The sequence below is a fragment of the Bos indicus x Bos taurus genome, chromosome 24 (genome assembly GCF_003369695.1).
Source record: "Bos indicus x Bos taurus breed Angus x Brahman F1 hybrid chromosome 24, Bos_hybrid_MaternalHap_v2.0, whole genome shotgun sequence".
Lineage (NCBI taxonomy): Eukaryota > Metazoa > Chordata > Mammalia > Artiodactyla > Bovidae > Bos > Bos indicus x Bos taurus.
This window is the reverse complement of record NC_040099.1, coordinates 19924614-19942909: the sequence shown is the minus strand read 5'-3', so window position 1 is coordinate 19942909 and position 18296 is coordinate 19924614. Positions and strand designations below refer to the sequence as shown.

The 18296-nt window shown below is 57.7% G+C and overlaps 1 protein-coding gene across 50 annotated transcripts in view; it reads right to left on the bottom strand.

Annotated features, from left to right (window-relative positions):
• CELF4 (CUGBP Elav-like family member 4) overlaps positions 1 to 18296 on the bottom strand; it is a 313128-nt gene that overhangs the window by 71132 nt on the left and 223700 nt on the right. For 26 of the 50 annotated variants that reach the window (XM_027525715.1, XM_027525707.1, XM_027525710.1 and 23 more), the window contains exon 3: positions 4966 to 5044. In XM_027525715.1, coding sequence (XP_027381516.1) covers positions 4966 to 5044 — 79 coding nt within the window. The remainder of the gene's footprint in view (positions 1 to 4965; positions 5045 to 18296) is intronic. The other 24 variants (XM_027525720.1, XM_027525711.1, XM_027525756.1 and 21 more) reach the window with 1 other exon arrangement.

Genomic DNA, 18296 nt, shown 5'->3' with positions numbered 1-18296 from the left:
CCACACGGGCATGACCACGCCCCCAGTTCAGGCCTCACACTGGAGGCTGGAATGTGCCCCTGTGGTTTCCAGTTTAAGTCCGGGACGGGTGAGAGCGTGGCGGCCATCCCTCAAGGTGGCTCTCACCGTTGCTTCCGTCCGCCCCTCCACAAGGGCTCCTTGGTGCCTCCCTGCTCGCTCTGAGGGGGCAGCCCCCTGGGTCCCAGAGTCACCTCTTCCCCAGGTCTCCCTCCCAAGCCCTCTTGGTTTCTAACTTCTCCAACTCTTCAGCCTGACATCTCGCTGTTTCTTTTTTATTTTTCTTCCTGTCATTTCATGTTGATGAGATAAAACCCGATGACGAACCGTCTGGGCTCCGCCCCCAGTCACTGGATCCTGGGATGGAGTGGGGGAACACTCAGTTCCCGCCTCACTGGGAGCAGGTGTGGAGTTGGGTGTGTGTGGGTGCCTTTGTTGGTGTGGGTGTACAGCAGGATGGTGGGAAGGTGTGTGAGTGCACCCCGCTAAGGGCTTCTCCATACACGGCCTGGATGAGGCCCCCGCTAGCTGAACCTCCTGACCTGTAGCTGGTTACGGAGAAGAGGTGGGCGCGGTTTCCGGTGATGGAGCCAAGCGTGGCAGGGGGTGAGATTCCTAGAGGACTGCTCATGTCTACTGGGGTGTATCTAGGAGGGGTGGGGTCAGGCCAATATCTACTCTGCTGGCTCGGGTCTCAGCCATTCCTTCCTTCCTCAAGAGCTCGACTTGCCTGCTGACTCTCTTGAGAGCCCTTTGAGGGGGGTGGACCCCCGCCCCAGCCTCCTCCAGCTCAGTCCAGGGAGTTCCCAAGCAGTTTTGTTGCCTGAGGCCAGGCTGCCTAGAGCCTTCGTTTCTGAAAGGAGCCCCCACATCCTGTCCACAGGAGCCTGGCTTGGTGGAGGGGGGCCCTGTCCTGTCCTTGGCGGTAAGGCCCACCCTGGACTGAGAGCGGGTGGATGGGAGGGGTCAGCGCTGTGGGCAGCACCCTGTAGGCATCACCCCTGAAACTGAGAGTGACGCGGAGAGGCCGGAGGGCCCCTGAAGCCATGGAGACGCTGACTAAAGCAGCTCTCAGGGCGGGTACGTCGGTCTGCTGGGAGACCAACGTCTATATTTTAATTCTACCTGGGTTGGGACATCGCAGGGCATGCGCAAGGAAGCATCCTGGCCTCTGAGATGTCAGGGCAGGTACCAGTGGCGGGGCGGGGGTGGGGGTGGCGGGGGGCCCACCTGTGTTTCGCTGTTCCCAACCTGCCTCACTACACTGGTGAATGAACGGGCTTGCTTCTGTGGGGCTGGGGGTGAATCTGAGCTGAATACAGTTTGCTCCAGGAAGCTCTGTGGGGTTAACAGGATCTTCCTTGCAGTCGGGTTGGCTCCTCCCTTGGTTTTCTTTCACAGCTGGAACCCTGGCTCTTGGTATTGGGGCTGTCTCCTCTCCTGCCCAGGGATATTAGAGCTCTGATGCCCTCTCTCTGCCTGGTCCCCACACGGCGTTAGTGGCTCCTGTTTCTGACCGAGACACGTGCACCCCCCTGGCCCTGAGCTCGGGGCTCCACTTTCACTTCGTGCCCTCCCTGTCTCCTGCCATGTCTACACCTCTTGGTCCAGTTTTCACCTCTGGGAAGCCCTCCCTGCTTGCTCCTCAATGAGCTCTCTTTTCTCTGACCCCTGCAGTCCTGGTCGCTCGCGTCTTATGGGTACGTCCGGGAGCTCCTTGTCCAGCCGGGACCTGCCTCCCTCACCTGGGACCCTGCTCCTTGCCCCTTATTTACTTTGAGAATGAGCCCAGAGGTAAGACAAATGCCCGTGGCACCTTCCCATTGTCCCCGGAGTCCGAAAGATTATCCTAGGAGTCTGAGGAATGCAGAGCATCTGGGTTCTGGTGACTTACAGGCAGGGCTTTGAATTTTGGCTCGGCCACCACATAGCTATGTAATCTGAAACAAGTTACGTGGCCTCTCTGGGCCTTCGTTTGTACCTTTAAACGGGGCCAAACTTCCACCTCCCAAAGTTGTTGTATGGGTTAAATGTGTGCGTTTAAAATCCCAGCCTTTGGGAATTCCCTGGCAGTCCAGTGGTTAAGACTGTCTGCTCTCACTGCCAAGGGTCTGGGTTCAATCCCTGGCCAGGGAACTAAGATTCCACAAGCTGCAAGGTGCCTCCAAAAGAAAAATAAATAAAATAAAATAAATGCCAGCCCTCAGTGGGTGCTCTGTAAACACCAGCTTCCCTGGGAAGTGAGCTCTCTCGTCCTTGGGTGAAGACGTGGAGGCCCAGAGAAGCGGTGTCCAGGCCAGAGCTCATTTTGCACAAAGATGGGGCTAGAACCCAGGACCAGAACAAGAACCACCATCCTGTACTCTTCCTGGGGAGCCCCGGCCAAGCACCTAGCCTGTGTAACCCGGGATGCAGAGAGCCAGGGTGGGGATAAACCTGCCTCTCCCTGCAGGACCCCTTCCTCTCGCCCCCACACCTATGCCCCCAAGTCTCCCCGGCTCCCGGCCTTCTTCCCTCCTTCCTGCTTTCCCCCAGGCCCCCCTCCGCCTTCTGCCCCTTCCCCTTCTCCTTTCTGGGCTCTTCCTTTCCTGTTGGATTTCTCCTCCCCTCCCCCTCCTACCCCTGCCTCCATCTCCCGTCTCCTGTTCCCATTTCTTTCATCTTTGTTAACACCCACCTCTCCCCCATTCCCCTCCCTCCACAGAAGAAGTATTTAATGGATATTAAATTATTTTAAACTTTCTTTTTTTCCAAAGAGCTTGGTGATGATGCTGACTCAGGATCATCTCACTGTCTAATATTGAATATGCAATTAATAGATAGATGTTTAGGTTTGGCTCTCTTTCCCCTGCCCACCCCCACCCCCTTGCTACCGCAGGAAGGATAAAAAAGCTGATTAATCTGGTTTGGGGCAAGTGTCAACGCGGGAGATATATGGGAGAAAGGAGATGAGGTTAGCAACTTGGAGTTGGAAGGTGGCTGCCTCCAAGGCAAGTGAGGGAGAAATGGTTTGTGTTGGAGCTCAGCAAGGCAGGCCTCGCGACACCTGGCTGTGAGCCTGGTGTTAACCGGCGGGACTCTGAGCTGGTGGTGTGGTGGAAGGCCCTCCCCGCACTGGGCCTTATTCCGGCCACTCCACCTCCCTAGGTGTGGAATGTCCCTTCCTTCAATCAGCTCAGGTGCCACCTCCTCTGAGGCCTCTGGCTGCCCCCACCTTGGGGACCCCTCCTCTGGGCATGTGGGTGCCGCCTGCCGTCTGAGCTCCCTCCCTTACTTGATGGCTCTCCCCCAAAGGGCCGGGGTCTCTGCTGCCTCCATGAGGCCCCGCTGCATGGCAGGGGCATTGCTGGAGGCCTGGCCCTGGCTGTTTGAGGAGCCTCTGTGTGCAGAGAAAGGTGAGTAACTGGGCTGCCAGGAGGGGGCAGGAGCCAGCAGTGTGAATCAGGTAGTCTCTACAGCACAAACCCTTCACATCTGAACCATTTCTGCTCTCCAATTGACCTGTCTCCACCTCCATGATAGGGGTCCCCAGAACGGGACACTCTCAGGGGGCCACAGGGACGCGGGCCTGTGCCATGGGGCATGGGACTTCTTTGGATAGCACCAGGACACCAGCTGGGCTTGTTGGGCGTGCTTCGAGGCCTGGGTCCGGAGGGCCACAGAAGCCTTATAACCAGGTAGGAGCCCTTCTGGGCCCGCTGAGGGCAGTGACCTGTGCTGGAGGGACCCTAGACATCCCCCCAGGGTGGGCAGGCGACCTGTGGCCACACTACAGGACAAGGAGCTTGACTCTGAATTTTGCAAGTAGCTTTTGTCTATTTGACATCGGGCTCTTAATTTCCTGGAAAATTTGGGGGGAGGGAGGGGGAGGGAGAGAGAAGTTCCTCAGTGCCCAGCTGAGCTGAGCTGAGAGTGACTGTCCAGGCCCAGTCAGGGAGGGCCTAGGGGCAGAGGGCGCTGGGTAGGCATGGAGTGGTCACGGTGCCTGGTCAGAACCTGGGATGGTGGGTGCTTGACAGAGGAAGCTGGAGCCTGGCCTGGTCTGGCCTGTGTACAGTGGGGCTGAGGCCACGCTAGTAAGAGAGGACAGAGCCTCCCCTTGGGGAGCGGGGGCCTGCGTCTGTGGGTGAAGCTGTGTGTGTCCTTCTGCTCTGGCCCCTTCCAGACATCGGCCTGTCTGCCTGTATCTAGGTCCAGCATCTTGGCCAGAGCGGCCTCACACCCCCAGGGGCAGCCCTCCTCAGACTTGCCCATTCTGGCCTGAGTTTCCCACCACAGGTGTGTGCTAAGTCACTTCAGTCGTGTCCAACTCTTTGCGACCCTATGGACTGTAGCCCACCAGGCTCCTCTGTCCATGGGATTCTCCAGGCAAGAATACCGGAGTGGGTTGCCATGCCCTCCTCCAGGGGGTCTTCCCCACCCAGGGATCGAACCTGCGTCTCTTCCATCTCCGCACTGGCTGGTGGGCTCTTTACCGCTGGCGTCACCTGGGACGGCCAGGGAAGGGTTGAAGCACATATCCTCCCTTCCATCCTGAAGCCCTTTCGGCCAGTCCAGTCCCATCACAGTGGGGTTTTCCTTCCTGACACGGAGGTGGGCCTGCCCTTCTGGGTGTCTTAAAGGGGGCAGTGGAGCGCCCAGGACATCCTGCCCATTGACTCACAGAGAGGAAGGAACCCCAGCAAAATGCAGACCCCAATCCACTCTCCTCCTCTTCAGTTGGTCCCCACACCAGCCACCCAGGGCTCCAAAGCCCCAGTCACGAGGTCCTCAGGGGGCTGGAGGCGGCGGCAGGGAGTCGCGGCAACCCCCTCCCGTGGTGGGAGTAGGGGTGGGAATGGAGGGAAAGGAAGGGCTGAGACAAGCGGGCCCTCGGGTGAAGCGGGAGGCGGGAGGGGAGAAGACGGGCCGGAGAGAAGGGAGGGGCAGAGACAAGTGGGCCCTCACGTGAAGGGGGCTGGCGCAGGCAGCTACTACCTCCTCGGCTCTCGCTGTCCGCCGGTTTCACCTGGATCGGCCGGTTCATCTGTAACAGAGCACAGGAGGGCAGCATTAGAGCAGGCGCGCTGGCACCCCGAGGTGCGCCGGTGTTCAAGGGACACAGCACACTGCTCACTCCACGGACGCCGACACCCACGGCCCCAGCACCCGCGCGGGACAAACGTGAGGGTCTCCACTAAAGCCCCGCCCCCTCCCCTCCCCAGTGCGGTCCCCACGACCCCCCTGATTTCAGGAGGGTGTCTCAGGACTGAAGACCCTGGGGTGTCCCCTGCCAGCCGTTAGCGGCTCTTGCTAACTGTGATGTCGGTCCACCCAGGACACAGCTGGCTTTGCCGAGCTGCTCTCTGGCCGAAACTGACTCCCGCCTAGGTTGGGGCCCTGCAGCGAGTGGCACCCCACCCCTGTGCCATCGACGCCGGCGGTTGGTCCCAGGGGTGCCTGAGGCTCCGGGTCTCGCAGTTCCCGGTTGGAGCAGAGCTCAGGGCTGGGGCTCCAGACGGCAGCCTGGCTGTCCCCTCGGTGGGGTGGGGGCGGTATGTGCGGGGTGGGCAGCTACTCGTCTCCTGTGACGTCCGGGTGCCAGGAGGACCACATGGGACGCCTGCCTCCCCATCTCCCAGCTGCCGGCCTCTCGGGAGGATCCATGCAATGCCTCGTTCAGGCCACTAGGGGGCTCGCAACTCCAAGGATCCAAGGCTCTGCAGCCTGTTTTTAATCCTCCTGCTGCCGGAGGCATAGGATGGGCTAGGAGGCCCTGAGGTCCCAAGATATTTCAGACAATAAAAACGGGAGGAATCGCGCAAATGGAATCGAACTTTGTGTCTCTGCCCGTGCTTCTGCGTGTCACGTACCTCCCTGATCCCTCATTCTACCTACATTTCTCTCCCAAATGCACCCCGAGAGGCAGGCAGGTACTAAACGCCCCATTTGACAGATGCAGAAGCCGAGGCGGGGCGCCTCGTGCCAGGATGTGGCTGGGAACCCGGGTCTGCCAGGGCTATTTGGGGGGCTTTTGTTCTGTACCAGGTGACTTTTCATTGGCACTTCCCCTCGTGTCCAGAGGAGGCTGGACTAGCCCGTGGCAAGCTTCCTCCTGGTCTAGGATTCTGAGCAAGTTTTGGCTGCGTCAAGACGACTTGGTGGGGGAGCGTGGGGGCCCATGACTCAGCAAGGTGAAGAGGAAGCCGGGGAAGGTCAGAGTCACTCGAGGAAGGACAGAGGCGGGAGGCAGGGCACGGAGCAGAGGACCAGGAAGCGCAGGTTGCCGGGGGCAAGAGAGGATGCTGGGAGGCCGGTGCACTGAGAGGGCTGGGTGCCACTGTTTGCTCGGAGGTCCCCACTTGGTGCCCCCTGTGGAGCTGAGGGAAAGGAAGGTGCTGGGTGCGCAAGCTCTGCCAGCAGAGTTAAGCGTGCGGTACAGGGACCTCCAATCACAGGGAGAAGAAAGAGGGCCATAAGGCAATTCCCAGCTTCCTTTCAGGGGCCCTGGCTCCCCCATAAACCACCTCCTTTCCAGTCCTTGAGAAAAAGATCCAGGAGGCAGAGCAGGCATCTGACTGTGGGAGAAGGGCTCTCCCCCTGGTTTCCATTCTATGCCTTCAGAGGCTCCACACCCAGCCCTTTCCGGGGCTCTCCCCGCTTCTGGAACACCACTTCCCCCTGGTTCACACCCCCCCCCCCCAAGAGCTGCAATAGGCTCTTACTCCAGAAAAGCCCCACGGCTGACCTGGACCCAGTTCTGGCCATTGCACTCTCCTGGGTGAATTTCTATGGCTTTCTTGCTTATGTAATTTTTATAATTCTCTGAGAAAGGTATTATTCTCTCTTTTTCCAATGAAAAGCTAAGCCCCGGGAGTGGGAGGTCTGGGATGCAGCCAGGGTTGGTAGGCATGGAGCTAACACGAGGGTGGGTTGGTCTTGGTATATTTCATCGCATTTGACCTCAAGCTGCTGTGGAAGGGGGGCTTCCCAGGTGGTGCAGTGGTAAAGAATCCACCTGCCAAGGCAGGAGATGCACGAGACATGGGTTTGATTCCTGGGTTGAGAAGATTCCCTGGAGTAGGAACTGGCAACCCACTCCAGTATTCTTGCCTGGAAAATCCCATGGACAGAGGAGCCTGGAAGGCTACAGTCCATAAGTCACAAAGAATTGGACACGACTGAGTGAGCACACACTGCCCCGCTGCTCTGGAAGGAGGGGACGAAGGGAAGATGTCCTTCTGGTGAGGGGCGAGTGGGCCATCATATTGACTAGAACTTCTTCAGCCTAGCCCCCCAAATCTGGCCCCCACCACCTCTTGTATCATTCCATTCCTCACAGCCCAGCCCTTTTTCCCCCCTGTGTGTTCCTTTGGCCTGAAAACTCTCTCACAGCCCCGCTAGCCCCTTGCCCTTGACCCTGAAGTCTTCCTGGTACTCCAGGGGGAAAGGCCCTGCAGGAATTCTCCCTTTTCCACATAGACGGTACAGTCAAGGTTGGGCACTGAATTGCAAGGGGGGCTACTGCCCTGCTACACCTACAGGAACACAAACAGCTGCTCCAAAATTACATTGTCGGACTATCGTCACTTCCCATAGGGTGTATGCAATTAGAGATCCTTTAGCCAAGGAAGCGGAGTTTTGGAGAGGTTAAGAAACCCGCCTGAGGTCACACAGGTGGTCAATGGTGATCAAGATGAAGCCAGGACTCTGGACACTGGCCTTCGTGTTCAAAGATGCTGGAAACCAGGCCTGACAGGCTTGGGGAAGGTCTGGGAAAGTTCAAAGCAGAAGAGCAGGGAGCAGGTGGGAAGGGCGGTGGGGTGATTCAGGCTTCTCCAGTGAGGACTGGGGGTGAGCAGGGGCAGGCAGAGGTGTGTGCACCAGAGTTAGCCGAGCTCTGCAGCTGTGGAGACGAGGGAAGGAGGAGCCCACAGAGGAGACTTCATCCCTGGGGCCGGAGCGGGCCCAGGCCAACCCCGAAAGCTTAGATCAGGGGACCTGAGAGGCTGCCTTCCCTGGCATCTTGTTTCTGAAGGTGGGGACCTTGCATGAAGCCCCGCGGCAAGCCTTCTCTTTGTGCGAGCAGAGGGGGTTAGTCCTACGGATTGACAAGGGCTGAGGCGGGGGAAACTGTTTCTGTTATGAGGGGACCCATTTTCCATGGTAAAGTAAACAAGACGAATGAAATCTGCCTGTGCGTGGAGTCTCCCCCCATGCAGGGGTGCCCCACCCTCAGGCAAGCAGCCACCGGCCCACTGTCCTTGGTACCTGGGCGCTTGTGAATGCTGTACCCCGGGTCATGGACTCAGGCTTGGTTCCCTTCGGCCCCCGGCTGCCCCCCCACGAGCCCTCCCTGAGCCGGCCAGCCCTGGACGGTGCTCCCAGACCCCTCCATCGCTGGCATCCTGGCAGCAGGGACCAGGGGCTTGTCCAGCCTCCCACCTGCCCTCGGCCGTGGGCCAGGCACCCGTGGTGGTGGAGCAGAATTGACTTGGCTCCCGTGGACCTGTGGCTCCCGGGGTCATATTTCATATCCCATTACGATCTAGGGATGGTCAGCATCCACACAGCCTTCACGGGGATGTCAGGGAGTGCCTGGCTAGATGGAGAGAGAAAATATGGCCTGTGCTTTCTTAATTCTCAGCAGAAATAAAGTGTCAGGATCAGTCGGAAAGATTTCTTAGCAGGCTCTGTACCGATGCCTCGGGCCTAAAGGGAGACCTCCCTTCTTTGGCCAGTGTCTCTCTTCCCTGTTCCAGACTCAGGCCTTGTCTCAGCCTGCCTCTGTCCTGGGGAGAGGAGGCCAGACCACGCTGCAGAGATGGCTTTGTGAGGCACGACTGGTGCGGAGGGGGAGAAAGGATACTGGGAGGAAGGCAGAAGGGGTGGTGGCCACTTCCTTGCCCTTCTGACTTTGACTATGGCCTCTGGATCTCAGCCATATGAGCCCCAGGGCGTCCCTTGTAAGTGAATGTCGAGGATGCTGGAGCCTAAGTCTCTGTGTCTTTCCTTCAACCCATCCCTTGCTCCTCTGTCCAGCCATCCCTCTCAGCCATGATATTGTCCTTCTGGGTGGGCCTGGGGCTGGAGGCAGGGTCATCAGCCTGGAGGTCATCACCCCATTCCCCCTGTGGCCTTCAGCTCAGGTTGGGTCTCCTGATATCTGAGCTGGGCTGCCTGCGTGAAGTCAAGCATGAAGCCACCCTCATGCTTCCAGGGTCAACCCTTCTGGAGACATTGCTAACTTTTGTTGTCATCGACTACATTCCTGCTTCCAGCCTGGGGGGCACCCTCAGGGGGAGCGGGTGGTCCTGGCCCAGGACTGGGGCCCTCCCTGTCCTGCTGTAGCCAAGGGTGGGCGGCAGGGCTCCTTCCCTCCCAGGCCCCTTCTGCTCTGGCTGGGTGTCCCTTCCCCCTCCCCATCTCTGCCACTTTTTGCGTCAACACATATCCATGCATTAAACAAGACATTCCATTAATTTCTTCATCATCATAACTTAAGCTGGGACATACCCTTTAAATATTCATTCAGCTATGAAAACTGGGCATTAAAATTTTAATAATGTCAAGCTCATTTGAACCGAGCTCCTTGGGGACGATTACGATACAATTAGAATAAATATGATGATTGAGCTAGTCCAAAGGCTTCACCTGTCTGTCCAGCGTGGGTCCCCGTGGAAGGAGAGGACTGTGGCCAGTGGGCAGACAAAAAGACTGACGGATAGGCCAGCCAGATCTTTCCTAACTTTCCCTCTAGCCCTCCCACACCCCGCTCATCTCTGCTCTGGGGGCCCACATGGTCCTCCCACTGACCTCTGCAGCTCTCTGCCGCCCCCTGTGGGCCAGGGTGCTGGGCCCTCCCTCTGGACCTGGGAAGCCAGCCCTGATTAACCATTGTGGTTCCAGTCACCCTTTCCCTTGTCTTCCTGGTACAACTCCAGCTGTGCTTCTGGGCTTGTTCCTTTGTGGCAGCCATGCCCCTGTCTCTGTGTCTCTTCTCCCCAGCCTTGCAAGGGGCTCTGCAAGACTGGGATGAGACCACACCAGAGCAGGGCCAGCCTGCATCACGGGCCCCTGAGTGCCCACAGGTGTTCAGCCACCAGACCAGAGAGGGGCTATCTTCACCCGGCTTCGCTTCTGCTATGACCACCTTCCTGAGGGCTGGCATGGAGGTTTTGCGGGGAGAGCTGAGCCTGCCCCCACCCCCAACCCCATGTCCCTTACTGTCCTGCCCTTGCCTAAGACAATGCTGGCAAGGGCCGGGGACATTCAGAACTTGCCCTGCTTCACTGGGACAGCCCTGACTGCCCACAGCATCCCTTGGGCTCCCTGCCACTGAGCTGGGTCCCCTTCCACCTGTCTTCTCAGAACCCCGAGCCCTCTGCTTCACACCAGGCCCCAGTGAGCTGACCGAGATATGTGTCAGAAATAAAAAAAGAGCCTGGAAAGCTCCCTGTCACCCCTCCAAAAAAAATTAAAAAGTGAAGTGAAAGTGTCAATAGCTTGGTCGTGTCCAGCTCTTTGTGACCCCATGAACTGTAGCCCTCCAGGCTCCTCTGTCCATGGAATTCTCTCAGTAAGAATAGTGGAGTGGGTTGCCATTCCATCCTCTGGGGGATCTTCCTAACCTAGGGATTGAACTCAAGTCTCCTGCATTGCAGGTGGATCCTTTACCATCCCAGCCACCAGGGAATGGTCACCCACACCCTCCTTCTCCTCAACAAGACTTCCTGTCCTTCCGGTAAGACTTCACTGGTTAGCTCTCAGCCCCCTGGCCACACGTGGCCTATACTACTCTCTCTCTTGTGTGTGTGTGAGTGTGTGTGTGTGAGTGTGTGTGTGACAGACTGGGACAGACACTTGTTTCTCAAACAACAGCAGGGACCTGATTTCCTATTCACAGACTCCCAGACCCTAACTCAGGACTCTTGTCTCCTGGAGTGTGTGTGAGTGTGTGTGTGTGTACACATGTGCACCCACACCCATGCTTGGGTAGTACTTGTGTGACATCACAGACCTCAGGAAGGAATGTCTTCAGGTTGGGGATGGAATTAAATGAGGGAGAATGACTGCAGTGGCCTCAAAAGCGTCAGCTTCCATGTTGTTCGCCGATCTGTGGGCCAGAAGAGGTCTGGGCCAGCGCCCTGCCTGAGGCTGGGGGTGGGGGAGGGCGGTGGGGGTGGCAGGGTCACTGTGGTGACCTATGGAGATGGCCAGCGTGCTCTCCAGTGGCAGCTGAGCCCCTGGGTGTACTTGCAGGGTGGGTGACCAAGCCTCAAAGCCAAGGGTCCTTTCTGGCTCCTTTCGGGGTGTGCGGGTACCTGGTGGTACGCTGTTCCCTGCTCACCCGAAGGGCTCACATCTCCCCAAAACGGGAAATCATCGGTAATACTGACTCTTCTTGTCCAAACCTGCAGCCTGCACTGGAGGCAGCTCTTGGCTGTGTGTGGGTCCACTCGCTCCCCAAACCTGGCCCCTACTCTTCCTCTGTCCCCGTCTGCTCTCATCTGCCCAGAGACCTCAGCTTTTACGCTGTCTGTCCCCCACCCTAGCACACACGATGGTCGTGGAAATGGTGAAGAAGCAGACCCTGCGTTCTGGGCTTGTTCGGATATCTGTGCCCCAACCCGAGTGGCATCGCTGCTCTGGGAAGAGAGACAATTTGTAGGGCTCAAGAATCTGCCTTCAGTGCTGGAGACCCAGGTTTGATCCCTGGATTGGATCCCTGGGCTGGGAATATCACCTGGAGAAGTGAATGGCCACCCACTCAAGTATTCTTGCCTGGAGAATCACATGGACAGAGGAGCCTGGCGGGCTACAGTCCATGGGGTTACAAAGAGTCGGGCACGACTGAGCGACTAACACTTTCACTTATTCAAAAAGCAAGGGAAAAGGCATCATTAGAGCACTAAAATATAAAGGTTTCCCTTTCTTTTATGGTTTCTATCTTTCTTGACTTGTCATGGTATTTTTTTTTTTACTCAGCTATTTGATGTAATTTTAAATAAAGAAAAATATAAAATTTAAAGTATTAGCATGGATTCTACCATTCATCTTTATTTTGTGTGATGCCAGTTTTAAATGCAAACATCAGAACATTTAACTCCTATGCAGAATCACCAAAATTATACAATTTCGTTTTTGTGGCTCATGCCTGGAGGGTGCCTTGAGGAGAGAAATGTAAGCTAGACTCAGGAAGGTTAAGAAGAAAGAGAAGGTCCCCTCAGGCATGGAGACCCTCAGAGGAACCCAGACCTGTGCTGTATCCTGGGGGTAGACTGGGCTCCCCTTTCCACTGACTCCAGACCAACCTGGTGCAACCAAGCCCAAGGTGGGCCCTGGGAACTCAGGCCAGACTTCACTTCTGCCCACGGCCCCTCTGCCTTAATCCACATGGGCAGGTGACCCTCAAGAGTATTTTAAAGTCTGTTTCAGAGATGCATTAGTCACCTGCTATGACAAGGGCTCTGTTGACCAGACAGACATGTCACAGCGCTGCAAGCCCGGGGGGCCACAGGGAGAATGGGCCTGACCCGACCCTCCCTAAACTCCACCCAAGCCATTGCTGGCTGGCCTAGAAAGCAGAGTGATTACACGTGGGGACCAGGATGTATGTGGATCAGGCAGGGGGGAGGCAGAGTTGATCATAAGCAGAGTCCTCAAGCCCCCCTACACGAGCTTCTTCACGCCATGGACGACACTTACAAAACCCAAGTTCAAGGATAACATTATAAGAATTTCAAGGTGGCAACTGCAGAGCACTAAACCCCAAGGATGGGACCCTTCTGAGGGTGGAGGCCTGGGTGACAGCACAGGGCGGGGGCTGCCCGTGAGGCTGCCCTGAACATGGTGCCTTTCTGCGTCCCCATCACCTTGCAAGCTTATCTCCAGGCATCAGACATTTCCTTGACCATAACGTGTTTTCAGGTGGAACTGTGCACAAGCTCCAGAAACAGTGTTACTCAAAGATTTATCTCTTAAAGATGACCTCTGGGTAATTTGTGGAGGATAGACAGAATTTCCAGCCTCTGGTATAAATGAGGAGGCAATCATCCAGTATGGATAGAGAAGAGAACCCCTGAATGGGACCGCGGGGACCACGGGTGGGCTGCTCTTCAGCGACCCTGCCCTCCACCTGGATTTTGCCTTTGCCGCACTTGGCAATTCATAATGAACAAATTAATGAATGGAGGGATTGTTTGTTTAAAGCCCCAGAGGGCAGATTTTGAATCCCAGGCTCCTGGATTCCCCAGGCTGTGCAGAGTAGGCCCTCAGTAGCCTTGGAAGGAAAGAATGAATCCCTTGCCCCGGGGCTCCTGAAGTCCCCTCGAGACATGGAAGGGGCCTGGCAGAAGTGGCACACACTATTTGCAGCTTGTTGTAAATACACTGTTTTAATTACCTCCTTAATAAATTGCATATGGTTCGCTCCATAGAGAGGGGTGAGAGAGTCAAGGGATCCTGTTGGCTGTCATCATAAAGTTTTGATTCAAGGACATCCAGCAGTGATTGCATAAGTGACACGCGCCTTTGCTGAGCCCCTGATCATGGGCCAGACTCTGAGGTGACTCTGGCCAGGCCAGACGGTGGCACCGTTCCCAGGGCATGAGGGCAGGCCACCGGTCCATCTGTGGGTGCAGGGCGCTTGCTTCCCGGCCACCCCCCCAACGCCTCCTTCAGGTCTCGGCTCCCCAGCCCCCACCTTGAAGGGTCCCTTCAAGCTCCTCTTTCTTCACTGCCTTGCCACAACCTAGGACAGTTATGAACCAGCACGGTTCTCAATTTGTAGATTTGTTTGTTTAACATTGTCTCCTCTTTATGAGGAAAGGCCCACACAGTTCTGTTCCCACAGCACCCGGCACACAGTAGGTGTTCAGATGCTCACCGAGCAAATGGATGAAAAATCAAAGTGTGAGTTGCTCAGTCATGTTCCACGCTTTGCCACCCCATGGACTGTAGCCCACCAGGCTCCTCTGTTCATGGAATTCTCCAGGCAAGAATACTGGAGTGGGTAGCCATTCCCTTCTCCAGGGGATCCTCCTGACCCAGGGATCGAACCCGGGTCTCTTGCATTGCAGGCAGATTCTTTACCATCCGAGCCGCCAGCAAATGGATGACCGAACCCTCTAATGCACCTTTCTCCAGCATCGCTCCCTCCTGCCTCAGCCACGCCCTGGTGGCAGGAGGGTCCAGAGGCCAGAAGTGGTCACCCGCCGAACAGCCCTATTTCTGGTCCAGAGAGAAAGGCCTTTAATCCTCCCTCCTCCAGCAAAGTGGCGATGTTGTACCTCTGGATTAGGAAGGGTTTACTGAAGCGGTGATCATGGTTTAGAGAGACAGCCAGTGAGCGCAGACCAGACAGAAGAACCTGGAGGTTATTGTTAAAATATGCAAATCCACAGCCCATTGAAATGCAAACCCTCCAGATAAGATTTTTAATAAATCTGGTTCTGCTCCCACTCCCCGCTTCCAGGAGGCCATCTGATGCTTGTTGGGTCAGGCATGTAGGCCCTGTCAGCTCTTCACCCCTCTCCTCATTTAGATGGTCCAGCTCACGGCTGCCCCTCAAGTGGTGGTGGTGGGGGGGGGAGCGCCTGCCAGCAGAGGCCCCTGGCCTGTCCCTTGACAGAACACAGGAGGTCACTTCCGGGTCACCCGTAGGGACATCGCACCCTCATCCTCACCTTCAGCCTCACCTCCACTCATCCATCTGAAAAACAGAGTCCCAAGCCCTTGCGCCCTCTGCCAGGGGGACTGCCGTGCGGGTCCCCCCAGGCACGCCTCTCACTCTGCCAGTCGTGGCCTCTGGACTCACTGTGGTCTGCTGCCCTCCAAAGTGGCCTTTGAGGGGATGAAGGAGAGCGATAGAAGCAGCACAGGAGCCCGAGTGTCTTAACGACCGTCAGGACAGGAGTGTGAGCTCTGTGGGCTCCATGTGCCTGGATGGAAGACAGGGAGGCACGCGCGACCCTGGCGGGGGACACTTCTCAACTCCAGACCCGGGGCTGACCACACGCATAGGCTTACCTCCCTCCATCCTCTGGGACACCAGATAAGCCAGGGGAACAAAACTCAAGGGGTGGGGAGGGTGTGTGTGGGGGCAGGGGTTCAGGGCAGGAACAACCGCGGGCCACGCGGTGGAGTTCGCAGAAGAGCCAGCCGGGTGCCTGCCAGAAGGGACTGCGATGTGCAGACAGGTCAGGTGGACGCAGGAGGGTCTGAGCCTGTGCTGTGGGCAGTGGTGTCCGCTCCCCACTCCACCCGGTCGGGTTTTGGCAGTGACAGCATTCCACCAAGGCCGCGCTGGGAAAGAGCAAGGGCGCAGCGCGGGCACAGGGCAGTGGCGCCCGATCCGGGTGGACGTTTAGATCAGGAACTGCCAGCGCTGTCTCGGCATCGGGTCTCCTCCCCATCTGCGGGCAGGTGGGGGGCGGGGGGAGAGCTCACTCCCGCAGTGAGGGGGTGGGGCAGGACGCGGGAGTCTGTACAACCGGCACATCCTCCGTGGTCCAGCCCCACAAACAGGCCCCCGGCAGTTGCATAGCAACAGGCTGCTCTGCTCCGCAGTGTCCAGCGAACAGCGGCGGCGCTGAAGGAGCCTATTGGTGGGACTGCCTGGGGCGGCCCCCTCCCCTCCCCTCTGCTTTCTTCTCTCTCTCCCCCGCCTCTCTCCCAGCCTCCGCCCTCTCCGCTCTCTGGAATCTAAGTTTACAGAACGCTTTCCCCTCACCCACTGGGTACAAACAAAGGAGGTGCCACCTCCCCTGGGCCGGTCAAAGGTCTCTCCAGCTTGTTTCCAAAGGGAGGGGCTCCCCATCAGCTTCTTAGTTTTCCTTGTCCCCCCGCCCCACCCCCGACCACTGCCCGTGGGGTGGGGGTTAGGTCCCCTCTGCGTGGGGGGATGCTTCTCGGGGCTGTGGCAGGTGAGGCTGGGGGAGGGGGCGCAGTGAGAGATCCCGGAGATGCAATAGAGAGGGTGGACTCAGCCCCTACCCAGCGGGCAGGGCTTCCCAGGTCCACGCAGCCAAGGGCAGCCTGTCTCTTTGTCTCCAAGCCCCGCGTCCGTCTCACCCGCTCCCACCAAGGCGCCGGAGCTGCCCTGGCAAGGGTGGGAAGACCCTTGTGGTCCTAATTACCGTCAGCTGCCGTGGAAACGAAGCTCATTAGCCTGCAGGGCCAGGCTGGGTCGCTAACCCTCTTCAGGGTGGGGGTGAGGGGTGTGATTTTTTTTTTTTTAAACAGGAGTGGATAGATGGATAATTCTGGATGAAACGAGCCCTGACTTCTTTGGGAGGCCTGGATATCGGTCCTAGCTCTGCCACCTACTTGTGCCATGAGGTGGGACTGTTACTTGACCTCTTAGGGTCTCATCCCCAGAGTGTGGAGAACCCCGCAGCTGTGAGGCTCTTAGCACAGTGCCCAGCGCCTAGTAGGCGCTCAGCAAACCCACGATAGCACCCCCTTCCCTCACCCGATTCCTCATCCCCCACAGCCTCTCCCCGACCAGCCGGCTCTGCCCTGATCCCTGCAGAAGCAGGCACAGCAAGCCTTCCCGGGAGCCCACTGCCCAGCCTGCAGAAGGGCCTTGCTGAAAGGCCTTCAAGCCCACCCTTCCTGGGCCACAGCCACACAGGGTGCCTCCACCCTCAGCCCCTCAGCCCCGCACTTGGCCGGGACCCACCACCTGGAAGTCCCTTCTTTGGCTCCGCTCGGGCGGGGGCTCTTCGGTACCTGCTCCCACACCACAGCAGTGGGGCTTGCTCTTCTTGCAGGGGTGCCCCAGTTCTGCCCTGGCCAGCTCTAGTGACCAGAGAGGAAATGTTCCCAGCCTCCCATCCCCTCCTTTTCCTCTCATCAGCCGAGGTAGCAGAGCTCCACAGGGCAAGGCGAGCCCAGCACCCAAGGCTTCCCTCAGCTGTGCAGACCATCTGACCCTGAGCATGCACGCACCTCACCAGGGACCTCGGCTCGGGGGCTCTGGGCCTTCTACAGGCGGCTATGTCCAGCTGGGTCTGATCTTTCCCAGCCCACGTGGAACCACTGCCCTCCTGAGTTGGACCTAGCCTCCTCTGTGTGGGCAGGAATGAGAAGGGGAGTGGGCAGCCTGGCCCTGGGGGCTGGATGGAGACCCTGGCCTGTGTGACCCATGGCCCACCTTCCCTTCTGCTTCCCCAATCTCCCTGCAGCCCGCCCCTGAGTCTGATACGCTGAGTCCTCCTCTACCACCTGCCCCACCAGGCCACCCTGGACTCTGGACCCTGCCGCGAGGTTCAGCACCCACCCCGGGTGCAGAAAGGGGGCTTTCTGCATCGCTCTCCCCCAAATCGGGACCCCTCCTCCCTGTCTCACAGGGCTTAGTCTCAGGCCTGGAGGGACAGTCCCTAAGCAAGATAAAGGAAAAAAACGAAGCCCACACCACGAAAGTGACAAATCTAGAGGAAATTGCTCTTAGTCCCACACCACAGTCTGACAATGCCAGCCAAGCGCAAACCTGAGTCATCCTAGAAACAGCGCCGGCATTGGCTTTTTGGAATTTGTTTTGTCTCTGGGCTTTAGATTTAATCATTCCTTCTTTCTCTCTCCCCCTCCCCCCACTGCCTGCCTCTGCCCCTTGCTCTCCGTTTGCTAATACGAGCCTGCACCGCCAGCTCATCCAAGTCTGTTTTCCTGGCATTAATTAACACAGCGCTCCAGCCTCCAACAGGCTAAATGATGAATCAGGTTAAATTCCAGACAACAGCCGCACACCGCCATCAATTAGCCATCTCCGGGGCAGCTTCATTAATAAGCATCGATCATGGTCCTCCTCCTGGAACACGCCAGGGTCTCTGGGTCACGGGCACTGCCCACGAGTGTGTCGAGCTTAGGTGTGAGTGTGGTCACGTGTGCGTGGGCGCTGGGGTGCCTGGTAGGGGTGAATACCTGAGTGTGTATGCAAGACTGCGGGTGTGTGGAGGGAATGGGTGGCAGAGGGGATGGTGTGTGTGGTGTGGGTGTGGGCGGGTGTGTGTTTGTCAGTGTCTGTTATGGGGATGGGGTGCTAAGTACACGGGTTCACTCTCCACTCTACTGCCCGCCCCCTTGCCGGCTCTGTGCCCCTCTGCTTGCCTAACCCTGTCCCCGGACAGTGGGGTTCTCCTGAGAGTCACTGGCCCCTCTCCCCTCCCTTGCTCTCCCCCAGAGACTTTGCCCAGCCCCTTCTCTTCAACTTGCACCCCATGGAGGCAACCCTCTTGCCATCACCACCCTCTTTCCCCTTGCATACTGGGTTCTCATGGTCTCTGACCCTTGGCTGT